Source organism: Colletotrichum fructicola (genome assembly GCF_000319635.2).
Source record: "Colletotrichum fructicola Nara gc5 chromosome Unknown KSG_Nara_v1_contig05, whole genome shotgun sequence".
NCBI lineage: Eukaryota > Fungi > Ascomycota > Sordariomycetes > Glomerellales > Glomerellaceae > Colletotrichum > Colletotrichum fructicola.
Window position 1 is genome coordinate 1,434,811 of NW_027094055.1, and position 19,791 is coordinate 1,454,601.

Here is a 19,791-nt window from a genome sequence, read left to right on the forward strand (position 1 = left end):
CTTCAAAACTTTACAAGTTGGGCTTGAACTTGTTTCTGATGCGCTCGCCGAAGAGATAGAAGAGAAGGGGAATGGGGACGAGGCCGAGGGCGATGAAACCTAGGAGACTGTTTCCCCAGCCGAGACCAAGGGCGTTGTACATCTCCAGACCACCAAGAGGGAGAAGGGCTCCAGCCAAGGATCGAAGAACAGCCAGCGCGGCGGTGACCGAGGCTGCGTAGCGAGGGTATGCGTCAAGGAGGTAGTTCTGAACGCAAGTCTATAGCTTATTGTTAGCAACGCATCCACAGAGTAACGGTAGGTTGGATACATACCATGACGCCCATAAGACCAGCGGCAAAGATCACGACACCCAGCATGGGCACAATGAAGTGGACGTGCTTCTCGACAGTCCAACCATAGAGGAAGAGACCGATAGGGAGGACAACACCACAAGGCATGGCCATAGCAGGGCTCAGACGAATTTCAGGTCGGTGAGGCAGTCCCTTGTCCTTGTTCCTCTTGACGATGTAGTCGGTGAGAGTGCCAAAAGTTCCAACACCGATAATCATACCGATACCGGCAGGAAGGAAAGTCAGGCCGACAGTTCCCTCATCGAATCCGTAGTAGTCCTTGAAGACGAAAGAAAATGTCGTGATGAGAAGGTACAAGATACCGTAGGTGACGGCCACGTAGAGAGCCATGAGGGTGACGATAGGAGTGGCGAAAAGAAGCTTCAGAGGGCGGATGATGGCGAACTTGAACTTGTCGGAAACCTTGGCCTCGGTCTCAAGCTTGCTGCGGAGGTTCTCATTGCCAGTCTCCTTGCGCAGACGCTTAGTCTTTTGCTCAAGAAGAACAGGGGCGAACGTCTCCTTCATCAGGAACCAGGAGAGGGGGATAAAAACACCGCCCTGTACGTGTGTTAGAACCGATAACCAATTTCCACAGTCTAAAGTCATGACATACCACAATGACCACAAGCCAGTAGATCCATCTCCAGCCAGCTGCCTTGATCAGATATCCGCCAGCAACAGGCCCGATGCAAGGTCCGAGAAGAGGTCCCATAGCCCATGCCGACATTGCGCGGCCTCTCTGCTCGATGGGCATGATGTCTGCGATACTACCGCTGCCGATGGTGATAGGGACGGATCCAGCCAGACCCATGAGGAATCGGAAGGCCATGAGCATAGGCATGTTCTTGGCGAGAGCAGCTCCAACGGTGAAGACAGTAAAAAGGACGTTACCCCAGTTGTAGAGGAGTCTGCGGCCGTAGACTTCGCTGAGAGGGGCGACCATAAGGGGACCGAAGGCAAAACCGAGAATGTAGACGGAAACAACGAAAGTGGCTGTCATGGATGATGTCTCGTGGAACTCGACCATAATCTTGGGAATACCGGGCGCGAACATTGAAGAGCCCTAGGAACAAGGTCAGTCACTGAACATGATTTGCGCAAATAAAGTTGCTTACAAGTGGTCTAAAGCTGTTAGCAGGGGTAACTCAAAGCATGTTAGAGAGGATCAACTTACGTTACAAGCGTCAAGATAGAAATGACGGCAATGTTCATCCACTTCTGACTCGCGGGCCAGTTTTGCGGGTTTTGAGGGTCGTCGGGGCCGTCCCAGTCTACGATATTGGGATCGTTCTCTTTCGGCGCATCGTCAGGATTTAATGCGGCTTCGCGGCCAGATTCGGGTCTGATAGTTGCGCCCTCGAGGTCGGAGGCGTTGGGGTTGATTCCCTTCTCCACGTCCACATCTCTCGGCACAGAGTCCGAAGGCCTTCGTTCCGCCATGCTGCCGGGTTGACTTGAGAAACTGAGACTCTAATAAGCGGGAGTGTGCGCTTGGTATAAGTTGTGAGGTGAATTTTAAGCTGGTGTTCGGGAGTTCGAGTGTTGTCGTCGAATAGAAGCGCTTGGCACAAGCCTCAAAAGAAATTCAAAAACATCCAGCAAAGGGGATACGTAACATTATATCTATCACGGGAGACACACGAGCACGCAGGCGCGCCACGAGTAACGACAAGGGGGGGAACCGCTCCGGTGCACAAAATTGTGCAGATCCCAGGCCCTTGCGCCCTTCCCGTTCGCCTGGTTTTGCTCCGCTGCGCTGCGCAAGGACTAGGCTCGATCCACCCATTGCAAAAAGAAACCGAAACCGAGAAACCCGGGGAATGCGAAGGCGAGCTCGCACGCGATTGGATCAGATCGAACGGCAACAGGGGTCCATCCCGCTTGATGGCTTGACGGCTTGGAACCATTTGATGAGAGACGCGGCGTTGACATGGCAAGACACGGGGTTTGGCCATCTTTTGGGACGGAATTCTGCTTGGTCCCTATTTCCAGATGGCGCGCCAACATGCCATTCGACTCATGTTTGAGCCCCGTACCTCGCAAAAGAAAAATCTGATTGATGTCAAAAAGCGCCTGGCCCAAGCATCGTGTTTGCTGTCAAATGTCCATCGGATGAGCCACCCCTTTCGTGATCGGGCCAGATCTTCGGGCATTGTAACGCTTCTTAAATCCGGAGAACCATTGCCCTGGGCCCCTTGATTTTCGCATTCATGATTTACGTCGTATCGTCATAGAGACACAGAGTCGTGATACGAATTACGAATGCTGCATCAACTTAACATGCCCATATTACACACGTGGAATGGTCACAGCATCGTCTTAAGCTTGAACACCGGCCTGTGACAACTCGTGCGCCCATAGAACCAGTCCGTATGGATGAGTGCGCATAGCAAGCTTTAGCTCACATAAGCCTCTAAGCCGGCTCCGAGAAACTGCATGCTGTACGCTCGAAATTTCAAGACAGTGAGCCATGCGACTGGTCGCATTTCGATATCACTAACCCCAAATCGTGCTAAGACTGTTCCTAAACTTCTAGACGTCCGCGATAATGGGGTCATCTGGACCCGGCGCTTGCATAAATCGAGCCGGACGTTGCATAACTTGCGCCGGAGGATGGCGCTCCCGCTTACTGGGCCCCTGCGGGGAAATAAGGTCCAAGTCTTTAAAATTGGCGTAACCCGCCCAAGAGTCGAGAGCCGCGGGTCTTGCCGCAGCGCCGGACAGTTGCAAGAACCCGCTGGTGAATCCCGGTTCATGACTCCTTGATGGGAAAGAAAGCGACAGCGAGTGACCCCAGGATTGCCATGGGACGTGGGATTGGTCCAGTGTCAGAGAAAATTCTAGCGTCGCCAACAAATATGGCGCTAGCTCACAGCCTACTGCTGATCAGTCGCTGCTGATACTCGATAAGGCCTCCCAGCTGTTCTAGATGCGAGAGGGGATTAGCGAATACGCGGAAGTCTTGAGCCGTCAATAAAACATCAGCCACACCTGCAATGTTACCTCCCCGGGACTCACACAATCCCCATGAGGCGCAAACATTCAAATCAAGAGTCTTGAATCCCTAAGTCCGGCGCAGTAATAGAATTTCGCAACTTGCCGGCTCATATCTTGGCGGAACAGCGACCGGCGCTGGCAGAGCTTGATCCATCCCGGCTCCACCGCCTGCCGGGCCTTTATTTTTCGGATTCGGGCCAAGAATTCTTCGTTTCTCTGACCAAACCATTGTGTGACATTCTCGGCGGGGCATGAACGGGTAACAAAAGATGCCTGAAAGATTTTTCTTAGGCCAAGCTTTGGTCAACGTAAAGTGATCTGCAACCTCGCTGTAGATCATCTCGCGTCAAGCAATGAAGAAGAAGCAGTCGTACGTATCAACCATCGGTTTCGCGAAGAACTATTTTGGAAGAACTCTCCGACTTGATAGTCTGAGTGTCTTTGTGAGTTTATTGCGTTGTGTTGTTAATGGAATCCACTGGCCAGTCCACATTTGAGCCTTCATCGCAGTGACACTCAAGTCAGAGCATGATGTTCACAGCGATTACCTGCCATTGACTCTTGGTCACTATAAGTCCGCATCTCGTTTACATCGCCCGATACTGACCACGTCACTTGTGTCGCCGGGTCAAAGGAATAACCCGGCTTTTACAACTACGACTGGTCTTGTTGCATCACATCCCATTTACGACCAATAGCCAAATAAAACTTGGCAACGGCGAAATCCGGTTCTCCAAAGCTGGTATCTCTGAATAGTGCATCAGATGTCATGGGTGGAATGAAGTCTGACTACATGATGAATTGTGGCTACATATGGGAACAAACTGTTCAAGAACGTCTTTCTAATCCCATCTTCAAACCACAGATAGCCCTTCGGCTTAGTTGCCGGGCCCGGGAGCGAGTCGGCAACTATACTATTAGGACTAACGGGGATATCGGAGCTTGCGAGGGGTTCGGACTGAATTCGATTATGCATGAGCCTCACTCAGTATCTCAAAACCTTCGTTGCCTGGGCTGTGGATTTGGGACGGAAACAAGCACGCGTCAGACGTAAAGGGGCGATACGCGTATCCAGCCCTGCGTATACATAGATACGTAGTCTCTAAAGCATTGTAGCCGATATACCATCGAGTTCTGGGAAAGATGGTCGGGTATCTCGTGGATTTTTCTCACGCTTATCATTTTAACCGATGCGAAACCTCTTCTCTATTTGCAGTGAGAGACAAGGCGAGACACTAGAAACTGAAATTGAATCGAATTTATTCTCTTCATTTACAACTCCTACACAAAGGGCTGAAGTTGAGAGCTGGGAAGATGCTGAGGGAACGGACGTACCCGTGTCGTCATGTCATCATGCGTATGAGACTCTATGATACTCCTACATCGGCATCCATGGATCACAATACTGGTTAGATAATGACGAAATTTAATTGATATTGGTATCTGGCATAGCATCGCAAAGTTGGAATGATTTGGATAGGTAATCGGCAGCAAGAAAAGTAGCCACCACCACATAGCTCAAACATGCGACCCCATCGCCATCAAGACAACGTCCCCCAACCGCCTCGAAATTCGTTACATAGACGCCGACTCAGCAACTCAAAACTTTGGGCCCAGGAATCGAATATGTCTTTCCAGTAGGATCATATCCACCGTTATCATCGTAAATGTTGAAGACAAGGCCTGGATTCTCGAGCTGATATGTCCCCGGGAATTCGGCAAAGTCTACGCCCCTATTCGTACCGGATCCTTTGACATGAATTCTGTCTCACCGTCAATATCTGGCTTGAGGGGGTATATTGGTTTCAAGAGAGACGTACTGTGCACATTCCATGTAAAATTGAGGTTGTTTCATCGCCTCAAATGCTTCGTGCAACGCGATGATCTCAACTCTCATGAGGTAGTCTCCAGACGCAACGCACGAAGGCATCGTGAAGTTGAACCACCCCTCATCAGCCCTTAGATCATCAATCGCCCACCGGTTATTCTGAAGACCGCTCTCTGCGATCTTGAACCACCTCAGCCCAGTAGGTGAGGCTGTCGCCGCATTGTCTACCTTGGCAAGGTACGCCATAATGGGACCTTCTTCCGGATTAGCATGGTTGCCAGTCACGGGTTAAAGCACCGTGCGTACCTTTGTGGCTTTCTGCAATAGGATGGTCCACGTCGCCTGGAACTATCGCATCAGCCATGCCGTGTCCCCACCAAGCACCAACGCTGGCGCCGGCGGGAACCGCGATGACAGACTTATCTAAGAAGACGAGGTTCTTGTTGCAGGCAAAGTTGGCATCGTTGAGGTTGGTAATCGGGCTGTCGTCTTCTGGCGCGCGAACTCCCTTCAGTTGGCCCTGGTCTACACCGTCAACAGCTAGCCGTTGGAAAATTGAATGTGCGTTTGCAGTTGTGGCAAGAGTGACGAAGAGTGGGAGGAACTTCATGATTGCGGTCGGAAAAGCAAAGAAGCCTCAGGAAGAAGAAGATAATGGATCGCACTGAGTAGGGAACGCTGGAATTTGGATCACTTGAGATCATGTAGATATCTCGACAGGACATCGGATGGCTTTTATCTTCCATCAAAAGACGCCATACTGGGGCGGCTGGCCCCCATGGAGCAAGCTGATGGCAGGCTCGCATTGCCTTGGGGGCTTGCAGACCAACACACAGGTCTTTGTTGGTTTCAGCGGCACCTGGGGGCGCCTGTGCCGCTGGACTTCTCATGCCAACATCACCGCTGGCTGCTCTGGTTGATTGAATAGATCTTGGGGTTGCTCTTGGCCCGCGCTGGCCTCCACCTCAAAATATGTACGTTACTGTGAAGATGAGAACTCTTGCTGGTGGTCATCGGCCGTGCTTACTTTCGCCCCTGCGGCGCCAAGATCGCCCTGGCAGCGCGCCGCAACCGAAAGCTATGAACACGCGCCATCAGGGGCTAGGGCGAGCTCAAAGAACCCCGCGAACCTGGGGGCGCACGAACAGCACTGCTGTTTGGCATGTTCATCCCTGGCCGTCTCATGTGAGCAGCTGAGATGCGATGTTTGCTGGTGAAGGATTCCAGTGCATGTCCAGGGGATCTGTCATGTCGATGCGTGCCGCTCTCTAGTCGGCTTCGCTGCCTTCGCCCCTTGCATGTTGACACTGTGTTGACCAGAAGTATAGTATGTGATTGAAACAAATCCGTAAATTCATCCCACGATTGGATTAATGATCGATTAAGGTTCTTGTGCATCTCTCTCATCGGACCTTTGAAACATCAGATCGTGCATGCGACGCCGTCTATGTCGCCGGAGCACCGATGAGGATATACATCCGCTTTCACGACGGCGCTAGCACGGTCAGACCTATCGTCCAGATTATATAAACCACGCATCTTAACATTGTAAATACAAATGCGTCTTACATGTCTTCATGATGGTCAATGTTGCGGGTCGAGCTGTCCAGAGGCAACTCCTCTGAGTCCGTTTCTCATCCCGGACTCCATGCGCATACCACCTGTTTGTCAACCAACGCGGCCTGAGGCCGGGCATAGCTGCATACGTACTATGAGATATAAACTCTTGGGTATGTCTGTGGATTTGTCTGCCCGGAAAGAGCTTGCAAAGGAAAGATGTGAGTACGACACACCTATGAAGACTGCGTAGAAAATGGGTTACAACTTGAATACCTGATGAATGGAAAGGCTTCGTGATGGGCTTGAAAAAGGCTGTTTTTATGTTGTATCTACCTTAGGATTAGTAGACTGCGACAACACCATCAATCTTTTGACTTTAGATTCGGTAGTATGGTTATAAGCTATCTCTAGGCCAGACGCATGACGCAAAGTGTACTCGATGACATTGATGCTGGTCTGAATTGATAACCGCAAGATTGAGCAGATGCCATAGAGAACACCTCAAATCTCGCGCGCGCTATTCTTGACTCCCCAGGCAATCTGTACTATACAACAGACTTTATGAACTGAATTTACAAACTATCACAGCCTGAATGGAATAAATCTCATAAATCCGCGACTGTAGGGCGAGACTCGGAGGAGCCCCACATGGGTAGGTTTCAATGTACGGCAACTTCGACAACTTGCCTTTTCCGACACAAACGGGAAAGTGCTAGGCAGTTTAGGAAGTCGACCATGTCAAATGACTCGCCATCTACTCAGGATTGCTCGAGGCCAAGAACGATCGAAAAGTACGATCTACAACAGGCTATTGTTATATCTCGTCGCACTAATTATAGAAGATAGGAGGTGTGGCTTGGTGTTCAAGATATGGCGTTATCTTCCACGACTCGGAGCTGCGAGCAGGACAACAACTATAATAACCACGAAGAAGAAGCATCAATCGATCTCCAAAAAGGCATCCTTCGATCACTCTAGTCTCTCGACGAACCAACCTGACGCCACTCGATTTCATTCCTTCAATACCCAAGAATGCTCTTCCAACAAGCACTTGTTTTTGCCTCCATGGCCCTCGGCGTTTCCGCAGTGTGTCAATCTGTTTCTACAATGTGCAAAGGGATGGGAGGGCTCGAAGCCCGTTTCGACCAAGGATGGATTTGCGCAAGTGATATGGAACTTCCTTGCCTCACTGGATGTATCGCCAACCCGAACAAAAACGAAACTCAGGGCGTGACGGGGGTTGTCAAATGTTGTAAGCCCTGCACGTGGTAAGGCAGTACCCATACTACGAACGTTGACGGCATTCAATCTTATCAAGTTACAGATGCATGGGCAAAGTCTGATAAAAGGTTTCTGCACCCGCCTTCGAGGTTGAAACGAAGAAATGGATCCACGTTGGATCTTCTCGCCGTCACAGATTAGCCCGATGGTGTAGATTAGGGCTGGCCGAGAAGGACCTCTAGTAGGTATTTTAGCGTTGCGTGTCACAGCTGTTTATCAATGTATTCTTTCATAACTTGAACAGTGGCGTCTATTCTTCCGGTTGTTCACATGAAGTTTATCGAATCAGATTTGATGAACGATGGTTGGAATTTCATGACTACGCGAAAGTATCTAACAACCCATCTAGGGGCCAAGATTGCTGTCGTATCTTCGCAGCGGCGTAGCTGGAGACGATGGCGTCCGGGTTGGAGTCCCGAACTCGATCATATGTAGCTCTCTAGCCTGTGAATTCGATAGACATCCTGCATAATCACCGCGAGGGCTCCCTGCGGGAGTCATGTACGCCATCTCCGGGAAGGACAACGGTGTCTGGTTGCCAGCAGACTTATCCGACAGCTTTGAGAGCCATCTCCGGGACCCTTGGCTGGAGTTGCGAGAACGATCCGAGCAACCGAGCAGGGGCCTCATGATGGGTATGCAGGCGCATATAATAGCGGAAGTTGGCTCGGCGATGCTGAACAGGACAAGGGGAACGGCGTCGAAGAATGGGTCTGTCGAGTTTATTCCTAAGGGAAGGTTGACCATCCTCACTACTGATATCGCGCCGGTGCTGGAGGACCGCATGTCAGCATGAATCTTTCGAATTGCCGTATAATGGACAATTCGCTTACAAGATACCAACGGCAAAACTGGCAATGAGTCCAGCCTTTTGCATCGTCGCAAGTTTTAGACTACCCACAAGAGGGAGTGGAAGAATGAAAATGATGATATCGGTGGCAAGATGTACTGCGGCGTTCACATAACCCCATATCAAGAAAGCGCTTTGGTCCGAGCTGGCGGCGTACTGAGGGTCCAATAGTTTCTTGGTCACGAAGACTCCTGAAAGAAGCATCGATGCCACGATGACGGCGGTTGCAGCCAGCATCACGTCGCAGAATAGTTGGACGGAAGGTAACGCAAAGGCCCGCCGGTACTGGAGTAGAAAGGTAGCTTTGATCGAGGCGAACGCAACTTGATAAGTGAGAACGGTTGTTATGAGGAACTAGTCAAGTCAGTAAAACGCTTAGGATTCGAGCATCAAACCTACCTTGTTATCGATAGCTAGGCGTTCGGGAGCTGCGTCCCACCAGTGCAGGCCAAGAGAGCCTTTTTTCACATCTAAGTGGGAGATGATGTCAGCCTTTATATCGCGGATACCTGACGAGGGAGATTGATCATTACTAAAGTAGACGGGTATGGCGAGACCCATGACGAAAACCTTCACATTATCAGTCAAAATATTAGGATCCATCTTGGTGAGATTTACCCCTGATAATATGTACGATGAATCATCCCAGCCCCATGCCTTCAGCATAAACCCCCTGATGTAAACTCGGATACCCATGAATATGATAACGAGCGCGAGGAGGGCTGATGTGACTCCGACAACTAGTCCCTGTCGGTTGTCATGAGGAAGGGACTCCGGTGAGCTTGGGCTTGGAAACGGCCCGGTTGTTGTAGTGTTGAGCGCCATGACGGTGGGGATTTACGGCCGAGATGCGGTCGGGCTGGCGGCCAAAGGAGCCGTCAGGCCCTGGAAACGCTCGCTCACGACGGGAGCGAAAGGCAGCTGTTGGTCAAGCAGTTTGCTGTGATGCTTGCCAAGGCAGGATTGAGGTGCCAGAAATTAAAATACACTTTTCAAACTGGCAAATCGGACCAATTGACGATAGTTCACAGTACGTATGCACGTTGAAATGAAGAAAGGGGAAAAGAGTCCTAGACACCCAAAAGCCAGGGAGAGCTCTTCAGGTCAACACAAAATGTTCCTTGTGGCGGAATCCCAGTGGCTTGGCTGAGTTGGCGCTACTTGTTATCGACACCGGAGTTGGAAAGCAACCTGCTCTCGCAAACGCACCAGGATCGCCCTCTGCCGGATCCAGACTGAATGCGGCTCCAGACGGGAACGGACATGCCACATCACCTCCTAAAAGACGACGACGGTACACACAGCAATCCTCGATCTCGTTCTAACGGTCTGGGATGTTCCGCTCTTTGTCCCGGCTTTTGCGAGTCCATAGTCATCTAGAATCAATTATAGGCGTATGGAAAGAAGAGCTCCCAAGCGGAAGACGTTCAACGGACACCTTACCATTCTGCTGGAAGTGGACTTTTTATCATGGATAGTTTATGTTGAAATCCAGGCTTGAGAGAGCTACCAGAGCTCGAGATCCATGTCAATATTGGGCCTATCCCGCCTTCATATGATGCTGCCTATGAGTCTTTGAAAAGAAGGTCTGGAAGCGCTTTTGAACGCAATTCTGCCGCCCAATATGATTTTCAATCATACACGAAGGGGTACAAGTGATAGCTAGATCAGTAAGACTCGACTGATATAGTCGCTTAATATCCATACAAGCACAAATGACATCTGTTATTCATCTTAATACCCATGTAGTGGCCAGGCTGCCAGGGAACAGATGGAGTGCAGCTGTCAGGTCGGTTCAGCGACCAGGGTGATCCCTAGCGCGGGGCTAAAAGCTACCCGACGTAATGACGTGCAGTAGACGAATCTTTAGTGGGATGCACGCTAACTCAAGACCGTCAGCAAACACCTTGCGCCCGCCACCGTCCCAGTCCCCAATCTGACAAAATCATCAACCAACACCCACCTCACGCGGTCGCGGTCTCCCCGCGTCCCACGAAACGATGAACGCGTCCACATGTCCCCTCACGCGCCCGACACTTCGACGACCTCGACCAGCATAGCCTTCGCCGACGAAGACGAGCCCTTTACCCCGAGACCTCTCATCCACGATCTCCTGCGAACCCGCTACTGCATCCCCGGCTCCGTCTTTCTTGTCGAGCAAATTGAGTCGCTTCCTGTCGCCCGTTCGACACGCTGGAGAGCCGTGAGACTGTTACTCGGGGATGGCGAACTGTGCATACAGGCGCTCCTGCGTGGAGAGGTGCATCGGTTCTTGGATACGGGAGCTGTGAGGGTCGGGTGCTACGTCCGGCTGGGCGAGGTGACGGTTCATTTCCAGGACGTCGCTACTGAGGACGAGGCAAACGGGAAGACAAGGCAGATGGTGTACCTCATTGTCGAAGATCTTGTCACCGTTGGATGGCATCGCGCACTCACCGAGCCTGACGCAAAGCCATTGAGGCCTGAAGCGCATTCACCAGAGGAGGACATCATTTCCGACAGCGACTTGGACATTGAAGATTTCGAACCACCGACAACACCGACCAAGGCTCACCAAGCTCCGAATACTCCAGCCCCGAGGCAACTCCCACGCCCTACTCCGAAGCCAGCTCCCAGAATGGTTCGCGAGACCGACGAGGAGGAGGACGACGCTGAAGATGGGTTCGAGGTTATGCGGGTATCAGAGACGAAGGCAACACAACGCCGAGCTCAAGCAAGAAGCATGGGAGGACCGGTTGCCCTCCCACGTGACTGGACCGATCCGAGCGTCCCGTTGAAGTTGACGAACCTCAAATCCATACCAAACCTGCCCTTCAAGCAGAATTGGTCCGTCAATGTCCTCGCCGTCGTCGCCTCGCTTTCCGATGTCGAACCTTCACACATGCCGCCGCATACTCAAAGAACCGCACGATTAGTCGACCCGAGCACTAGCAAGCAGGTCATCTTGACCGTGTTTCTGGACGCGGAAAACTTTTGTCCTAACGTTGGTAACGTGGTGCTGCTAGTCGGGGTCAAGAACCACCGGTTCGACGGGGGTTGCTTGAAGAAGTATGTCAGCGACCGGCCTATGCCCGGCAATAGGTGGTGGTTCGAGGAGCCTCGACAATTCGGCTGGTGCGACGTGGACGGCCTGAAGGCATGGTGGGAGCAAAAGCAGTTGCAAGGGGCCGGCTTGGACGGCACATGACTCGAGAGAGGGGATGGTGCAGCAACGTCAAGAACGTCAAAAGCCTTGGTATTGGTTTCAGACACTACGACGGCTAGGCCGTGTTGGATCGGACTTGCGAATCCGACAGAATTCCTGACAGCTGAGGCTGTGCTGTTGTGATGCGACCTAGCACGACTATCACATTACACAAGAGAGCTTTTCCACGGGGACATGATCCGTCAACGTCTAGCTAACCCCCCACGCGCCGAGAACATTCCGTCTACCTTGCGAGGTGTTTCCACCACTCTGCATCTCCAGCCTCTTGACTCGGTTCACTAAAAGGCCCACGCAAACGGGGCCACTGATGGTGCAGAGAGAAATGGCCCAGGTCACGATGAGGAAGAGCTCCGATGGCTCCGCGGGGCTCTCCGAGCTGCCGCTGAAGATGCCTGTGCTTTCCGCGAGAGCGGAGATTAGGAAGCCGATTTCCCCGCGGGCGACCATCGCGAAAGCGAGGATGCAGGCCGGATACACGGAAACCGGCATTTCGGGCTTGGGTGACGCGTTCTTCGGGGTCGGCTCAGTGTGCCGGTCACCCAAGGGCTGGAGGGGGAGGTCCTCGGCCTGGGCTACCCCTTCTCCGGTCTGCGCTTGTTGCGCCGGTTCATTTGGGGATGGTTCCGACGCGGCACTCCCGGCACATTGCGCACCAGGCGCGAGCTTCTTAGACTGTCTCTTGCCAGTCCCGGAAACTTTCTTGATGAGGCGTTGGACCGTCTGAAGGGGACTCGCGAATGAAAGCAACCAGATCCCGCAGAGCATCTTGCTGATGATCATGAGAATGGTGTAGACCAGTCCCCGCCACACGATGGGACCTGAGAACATTCTCGTGATGGGCACAGAAAAGCCGATGGACGCCTACGTTGGTTAGCATAGATGAGAAGCAGGTGAATGACAAGACTCACAAAGAAGAATGGTTTCAAGACTCGCTCGACCGCCTGGTGATAGTAGTGCTCGTAGATTTCCGCCCCCGAGTTTTCAGCCGCCGGCGCACTCTCCGTCGCTGGTGATGGCACGGCACCGTTCGCCTCACGAGGCGAAGAATCTGATTTTACTCCCTCTTGGCTGGCACTCGTCTCAGACTGCTTAGCTGCACCTCTTTCAGGCAGAGCTGCAGCATGCGGCACCTCGGAATCCCACCAGCTGACCGTAGCTCCGGCAACATACGCAGCCAACAGACTCGACGTCCCAGCAAAGGTACCTCCAATCACGAGGCCAAACAACCAGAGCGTGTGGATGACAAATGCAGTCTGCCTCTGTCGTGAAAGCCGGTCGACCCTTGACCCAGGAGTCTTCTCCCGGACGGCATTCAGCCATACTGTAGCAGGCTGCACGATGAATCTACAAGCAGCCGGGACGACCACCGCGAAGCCAAGCGACACGAAGACGGGCCGAATGACAGTAACCGCATCGAATCCGCCGCCTCCTCCGCCGAGGTTGGACACGACCTGCACCATGATGAGGCCGACAACGTCATCCATCATGGCAGCGCTGGTGAGCACGACGCCCAACCGCGTGGTCGCGAGACCACTGGTCCCGAGGACGGTGAACGTGGTGCCGAGACTAGTCGAGCAGAGCGCGGCGCCGGCTGCGAAGGCCTGCAGGGGCGAGGCGCCGATGAGGGAGCGGAGGGTGAAGGACAGACCGATGGGGACGGCAATGCCTGTAATGGCGACGCCAGTTGAGAGTAGGAGGTTCGCTTTGAGGGATTTGAAAGATGTAGACAGACCGCCTTATTGCGTTATGCCAGTCAGCGAGTATGTTCCTTACTTTGCAATTGCTGGTTGAGACTCACCTTCATAGACAATGAGAATCAGGCCGAGATATCCCAGCTGCATGACGGCGTTCTCCGTCTCCGCGGACAGCCACTGCGCGCCAGGCGTGCCCCACGCGATGCCGAGGAAGACCTGCCCGATGAGGCCGCAGTAGACGAGCTTGTCGAGGCCATAGTTGACGGTGTTGAGCAGCAGCAGGAAGCCGGAGAGGATGATGATGGTGGTGATGGAGGGCTCATGGTAAGCCAGTGAGGATGCGGATGTTGCCATTGTAAGCCATTTGGGTTGAACGTACGTCGCGTACGTTCGACGCGTGTGTGTTGAGATACTTGCGACGAGGGAGATGAGTATCACTTGCTTGGGCGCGTAGGCGGTCAGCGTCGTTTTTGATCTGTCGATGATGGCAACACGGCCCAGGGCACTGTGTCTGAATCAGGGGTGAAGTCAGGTGAAGCTGCAAAATTGGCGCGTCCTGCTTGGCGTGCCGTTGTTCACCGTGATGAGCGGCTTGGCGAGTGCGCTAAAATCGTTAATGACATGACGTCATACGTACAGGGATCCGACTGAACGGTTGCTGACAGCTCGGAATTAAGACACTTTTAGATGGACAGAAGCCCGATGTCATCTGAAACATCGATGGCTACGAGCGAATGGCTTAACATGAAGAGCAACATGTAACACGTGGTGTTGGGGTTATGAATTCCATCAACAAGTAGCATTTGACAACACATGGGGTTTATCTTCAACAAAACAAGTAACAATCAAAGGAACACAGACGAGCTTTACGAAAATAAAAACAATCAAATTCAGACTGTTCCAGCCAGGTATAAATCTAAAATCAAAGCAACGCCCCACGGAACCAAAACCACATGCCAATGCAAATCCATAGCCCCCAAACTTCCAGGCCCGCTGCCAAGTCTCGTGTCGTCCAGCCACGGTTTCTTGCCATCGCTCCCGATGAGTTCATCTCAGTCATTTCCATACAGACAGTGAGTCATAGCCAAGCCTCGCTTCCCACATCGTACACCCAAATCACCAAAATCCTAGTGAGACGGCTGTTCATGGCTGGCGGGCAGGATGGCGGGCAAGCTGGCGTTTCTCCTCCTCCGCTTGGTCTTCTTGCCGCCGGGCGGCGGCGGCGGGGTCGCGGTGCCGTTGGCGGGCGCCGCAGCGGGCGGGATCGCGCCGCCGCGGTTGAGGCACGAGGTGTTGTCCGGGTTCGCGAGGTTGATGGGCACCTGCAGGACCTGGTTGACGTCGATGAAGTCCGGGTTCGGGATGTTGTTGAGCTTGGCGATGTCGCAGATGCCCGAGTTGAAGAGGCGCGCGATCTGGCCGAGGGTGTCGCCCTTGATCACCGTCAGGGTGATTGTGCGGTTGGCGTTGTTGACGGGGCCACCGCCGGCCGGGGGCGCGCTCGTCAGCGGCGGGGGCGGCGTCGCGGCTTGTCTTCGCGTCGGGGGCGGCTCCGTCGGGGTGGTCGCCTGGCGGGGGTAGAACATGTGCGTGAGGCCGCGGGTGATGAGGCCCCGGGGCTCGGACTGGAGGTGGGTGGTGTCTGTTGTGGGCGTGGCTTGCGCGAGGCCTGAGAGGCCAGCGAGGGCCAGGCAAAGGATTGAAGATCGCATTGTTGCTGCGAGTTTGCGTTGGTGGTGTTGAGGTAGAGATTGTTGTTGGTGTAAGTGAGCGAATGGCCGGAGACTTGAGCAGAAGACTTCTTACACACTGAAAGATGTGGGATGCCGGGGAGTTAAGGAACCAAAAGAGTGTCCGATACCAGGGAAACTGTGGTTTAGAATGAATGGCGTGGTCCTGGGAGAGGTGAGACGATTCTCCCCTCGTCTGTCAAGACAACTTTATATCGCACATATTACCACCATCGCCTTCACCCGTAAAGTGGCCGGCCGTCCCTTCGAGACAAGGCCAGACAACCCCGTCGTCGCAGACGGAAATGCGATTGGCCGGATATTGGGGTTCGAGGTTGACGTGCCCATCCCAGCAGCAGAAAGACCATGTCATATCCACCTCAATGTGACCTGCTTAACAGACACTAAGCCCTGTCGCCCTACGAACCCCCGCGGCGGTAGAAGACAGATTAGCGGGCGCTAGCGACATTCTTCCTGAAGAGACAACGTGGTAGCCATTCTGAGAACCGCAACGTGAGCAGGCCGCCCGCCCACGCCGAAGATAGCGTGTGGTAAAGCTAAAAATTTGGGGTTGGGATGGACTGAAACGGCAGCGAGCGCGGGGTCGATTGGCTGGATTGTGTTGGTTGAGTCAGTTGTCGGTAGTTGGGTGTTGCAGTTGTTGCAGAGTTGACAAGGAAGAGGCGCCGAAGATGGGACAGAGGGCCCAGCAACTTGAGACGGAGCCCACCTGTTCCCAGACAGTTGCACACATACTTTTCGAAAGTTTATCACGAACCACGACGTGGTGAAGGAGCTCTCCGCCGCCCATCGCGAGTCATATTCTGCGCGAAAGGCTCGCGCAAGAGGCCTGACTTGGCGCGGGAAGCTCAGGCTCCCGGACGCAGGAGTTCGAACACCACCCACTCCAGGAGGTGATGCCCAACACAAATCGTTGACGAAGTGAAACGAATTCTACGGATCTCCCTGCTTGTCAAAGTCTCTCAACTGTGAGGAAGAGGCTCGCATTTCCTAGGAGATACCGTCTCCTCGGTGGATGAAGCACTGCCACCCAATGATCTGGAATGATTTGCGAATGGTCGGACGAACTAGTGCGTTTTGGTGGCCACACCAATCGCGTGTATGATCTTCGACAGGGAAAGCTTCCTACAAAGCTAAATCAACCAAGCCACTCTGCTTGGCTGTCGTGGAGCCCAAAATCTCTAATTCTTATCTGTGTTGCCAAGTTGTTGTCAATTTGGTGATAAAGGGAACGGTCAGCTCATGAGGTATCCATATTGCTGAAACTGTTGACAAAAAGCATCTCAAAGATTCTTACAATTCGAGTTCGACTCGGCGACTGCGCCTTCCGGTATTTCGGCATCGACACTTGGAACTATGCATATCAAATATCTCACGACACCAAGTTGCGCATGTGAGGCTAGCAGACTTTGAAATTTGCAATGCGATTGCATGAGCTTTGTAAAGACAAGACTCGACTTCATGCGTTTATCCATTTGTGAAGCGTGGTTGTGACTACAGCTGCTCAGCATCAACGCCCTAGCTAATTCTACAGCCATTTCGGCCTGGGCTTGTAGGCTCTGTACTTGTTCAACCCCCCTTGGCCATGGTAGCGCGTCGTGACATGAAGCGACCAGACGTCCATGCCGATTATCCATGCGATGCAGCCCTCAAGGAGTAGTTTCTGGTGTTCGTAGTCCTCCATCGTTTCTGTAGTGGGCATGTTCTCAGACAAGTCGATAAAGGTGCTGACAAGCTCCCGGGTCTCCGCCCCTAGTCGATCCATGGCTTCTTGTACTCCAATATCGAACTCGTTCATCATAATCCTGACACCATTATGGCTGTCCTCGCCCTTGGCCTGCTCTTTGTCGAAGCTGTACATGTCATTCTGGTTGATGATAATTCTGAAGCACATGTCCATGAGAGACTGAATCGCAGGCTCCTCCCAAGACTCGCGCCGCACCTCGCACTTGATCAGAAGAAATGCTATGCTCGGATACATGCCAATCGTTTTCTGACGCACGGTCATGTACTCATTCCGGCTGGGTAGTGCAGGCAGTCTGCGGCGAAGGCCCGCCTCCTCAACGACGCCGTCCAAGTAATCATCGAACAAGCCCCTGAAGACTTGCCAAGACTCCTTGGTACCTGTCGCAAGATATCTTTGGGCAACGTCTTTCGCCATCAGCTCCATGGATGACAGGTGGCCCGAGGACGTTGGCTTGTTGTGCACAGCACCCGAAAAGGAGAACGCGTCCTTGACTATCAAGCACTGCCTTCGGACTTCTTCTTCGTCCCCGGTATCCGTCGTCTCATCGATGACAAAGAACAGAAGCATCACTTGCGCGACTAGAAGGCAGGAACCCTTGTCCATGCGCGCATAGTTGATGCGAGCTATCTCGGGGAAGCTGGCGGCGACGATCTTGTCGACGAAGTTTTCCGGAATTCCGGAGAAGGACCGCATCCATGTCTCGGCCTCATTCTTAACGCTGTCGGAATCTGGATGCAGCTCTACTTGCCAAGGCCATCCTTTCTCGGCCGGCCAGCGGGCCAGAAAGTCGGGAATAGTGATCATGGTATCTATTCCCCTGTTGTTGAATGTCATACCGGACCTTATCTTGTCGGTGTAAATTTGTGCCATGATGTAAAATACCGAAATTGAGTATGAGGCTTCGCCGAAGAGAGGATGAATTCAAGTTGCACACAGTACTACAGTTCGTCCACGAATAACAGAGTCTACTCCTGATCTCATACTTATAGGCAACATCTATGGGTAAGTCTGGGAAATGGAACACATGCTCATTGGTTATGTGAAAGCTGTCAATGTTATCTGGTTTCACCGCTATACTCTTGAACCCTTGGAAACGATCCGCACCATGGGCCATGGCCAGCACTTGAACTGCACTCATGTAGCGCTAATTCTCGCGCAACCTTGGGCGTATTCCGAAGAAGGAAGTTGTCATGCGTGGGCTCAATGATTATTGAAGCGATGCGCCATAAAATGAATGTGCAGCGTTACATTGAGACGGCAATCATGTCTTCATCAGCCTTCGTCCCGGCGCTAGTATCATGTCTTAGGATGTTTGTCGAGTTAAGTGTAATGATGGTGCTGCGAAGACAAGCATCAGTACGAGCAAGAGCTCCACTGATTATGCTGTTGGTACTTAGTCGGTTCTTCAGCGACTTGACCAATCTCAGGGTTTCCATCGGACAACTAAATCGATTCAAAAGAAACTTGATCCGCGTCGAAGAGGCCGGATTGGGCGTATCTCCGCCTACCATATCACGAAACGATCGGGGCGTCCCACCAACGCGCATGAAGAAACAGGGGTCGGTGACTAGTTCAATTCGACAGAGCTGCAACGCGTAATGTAGGGCGATAACGACGTTACTCCCAAGGCCGACGGATCGCCGACAAAGTACCCATTGAATGTACGTGGACAACCCTCGACAAGCCCTGACAACCTTTCAGGCCCCTCATAAGCCAAGCTACAAAATGGAAGCTTCAAACGTATTCAAGAGTCAATAGTGTAGTGTTGGTACAAGATAGTCGGACTCTTTTAGTTGGGAAATAGTTTATGTGTAGGTAGCTAATGGCGGTATAAGAGATACTCAAATCAGTAACTAATCACGTACCTTTACGAAGGCATTCGCCATAGCTGATTGACATTGTGACCGATGATGGGGCATTCCCAAGTAAGAGAAGGGTGCAGAAGTATCAACAGCTTTCGTGAGGAAATACTAACCTACGTGTTGAAAAAGAACGCGGTTCACTGTTCCATAAATATGAAATAGACAACTGGAGTACTACACCTACATCTCTATTCACCATGTCACCCTTAGGTTGATTGATTGTCACAAGCCTCCGCGTCTCAAAATACACCTCCGAGCGCAAAGCTCTCTTCAGTCTTACGCAATATTTGAGACCGTTCGTACCGGAACTTTGCCACCTCATTGCGATTCTAGTTCTGCACCTTCGGCAATCTTTCTGAATGTACTTGCCTTCCGCCTACTTTGGACTGGCCGTCTGACGAGAGCAACTCAACATCACGATGACTTACCTTTCGTTGTGGCTGGGGGCAATACGATGACCGTGGCCGAGCCACGAAGTTACGTGGCATGATAGATAACTCGAACAATCTGTACCTAGTTACTTAGAAATGTGTAAGCCGGAGTTGTCGGAATCGCCACAGAGGGAGCTTGCTGTGGTTGCACAACATACGCTCACCACACCGCCAAGGCCTCTACCAACCACAGAACAGTTTTTTCATTTCCTGATTATCAGCGGAAAATCCACTTGCCGAAGGCTACGTC

The 19,791-nt window shown here is 52.4% G+C and overlaps 7 protein-coding genes across 7 annotated transcripts; 1 reads left to right on the forward strand and 6 right to left on the reverse strand.

The window, feature by feature from the left end:
* Positions 1 to 10: 10 nt before the first annotated feature.
* Positions 11 to 1,775, reverse strand: CGGC5_v009074 (Efflux pump rdc3; the record flags this gene model as incomplete). Its single annotated transcript, XM_032037551.1, has 5 exons — positions 11 to 259; positions 315 to 893; positions 949 to 1,398; positions 1,451 to 1,457; positions 1,510 to 1,775. 5 exons carry the CDS (start codon positions 1,773 to 1,775, stop codon positions 11 to 13), a joined length of 1,551 nt encoding a protein of 516 aa, XP_031883699.1.
* Positions 1,776 to 4,923: 3,148 nt separating this feature from the next.
* On the reverse strand, positions 4,924 to 5,770 carry eglD-14 (putative endo-beta-1,4-glucanase D; the record flags this gene model as incomplete). The annotated part of the gene is made up of 3 exons (XM_032037550.1): positions 4,924 to 5,095; positions 5,153 to 5,414; positions 5,467 to 5,770. 3 exons carry the CDS (start codon positions 5,768 to 5,770, stop codon positions 4,924 to 4,926), a joined length of 738 nt encoding a protein of 245 aa, XP_031883600.1.
* A 2,576-nt stretch (positions 5,771 to 8,346) lies between these two features.
* Positions 8,347 to 9,676, reverse strand: CGGC5_v009076 (uncharacterized protein; the record flags this gene model as incomplete). Its single annotated transcript, XM_066152117.1, has 5 exons — positions 8,347 to 8,773; positions 8,835 to 9,205; positions 9,251 to 9,321; positions 9,385 to 9,421; positions 9,470 to 9,676. 5 exons carry the CDS (start codon positions 9,674 to 9,676, stop codon positions 8,347 to 8,349), a joined length of 1,113 nt encoding a protein of 370 aa, XP_066008447.1.
* A 1,189-nt stretch (positions 9,677 to 10,865) lies between these two features.
* On the forward strand, positions 10,866 to 12,038 carry CGGC5_v009077 (uncharacterized protein; the record flags this gene model as incomplete). Its single annotated transcript, XM_032037547.1, has 1 exon — positions 10,866 to 12,038. The coding sequence occupies one exon, from the start codon at positions 10,866 to 10,868 to the stop codon at positions 12,036 to 12,038; it is 1,173 nt and encodes a 390-aa protein (XP_031883704.1).
* A 207-nt stretch (positions 12,039 to 12,245) lies between these two features.
* CHX17 (Cation/H(+) antiporter 17) lies at positions 12,246 to 14,104 on the reverse strand (the record flags this gene model as incomplete). The annotated part of the gene is made up of 3 exons (XM_032037546.1): positions 12,246 to 12,917; positions 12,965 to 13,791; positions 13,855 to 14,104. The coding sequence occupies 3 exons, from the start codon at positions 14,102 to 14,104 to the stop codon at positions 12,246 to 12,248; spliced, it is 1,749 nt and encodes a 582-aa protein (XP_031883602.1).
* Positions 14,105 to 14,877: 773 nt separating this feature from the next.
* On the reverse strand, positions 14,878 to 15,462 carry CIH1-2 (Intracellular hyphae protein 1; the record flags this gene model as incomplete). Its single annotated transcript, XM_032037545.1, has 1 exon — positions 14,878 to 15,462. The coding sequence occupies one exon, from the start codon at positions 15,460 to 15,462 to the stop codon at positions 14,878 to 14,880; it is 585 nt and encodes a 194-aa protein (XP_031883603.1).
* Positions 15,463 to 17,029: 1,567 nt separating this feature from the next.
* Positions 17,030 to 18,118, reverse strand: PRO1 (Delta(6)-protoilludene synthase; the record flags this gene model as incomplete). Its single annotated transcript, XM_032037543.2, has 1 exon — positions 17,030 to 18,118. One exon carries the CDS (start codon positions 18,116 to 18,118, stop codon positions 17,030 to 17,032), a length of 1,089 nt encoding a protein of 362 aa, XP_031883668.2.
* Between the last annotated feature and the right edge of the window lie 1,673 nt (positions 18,119 to 19,791).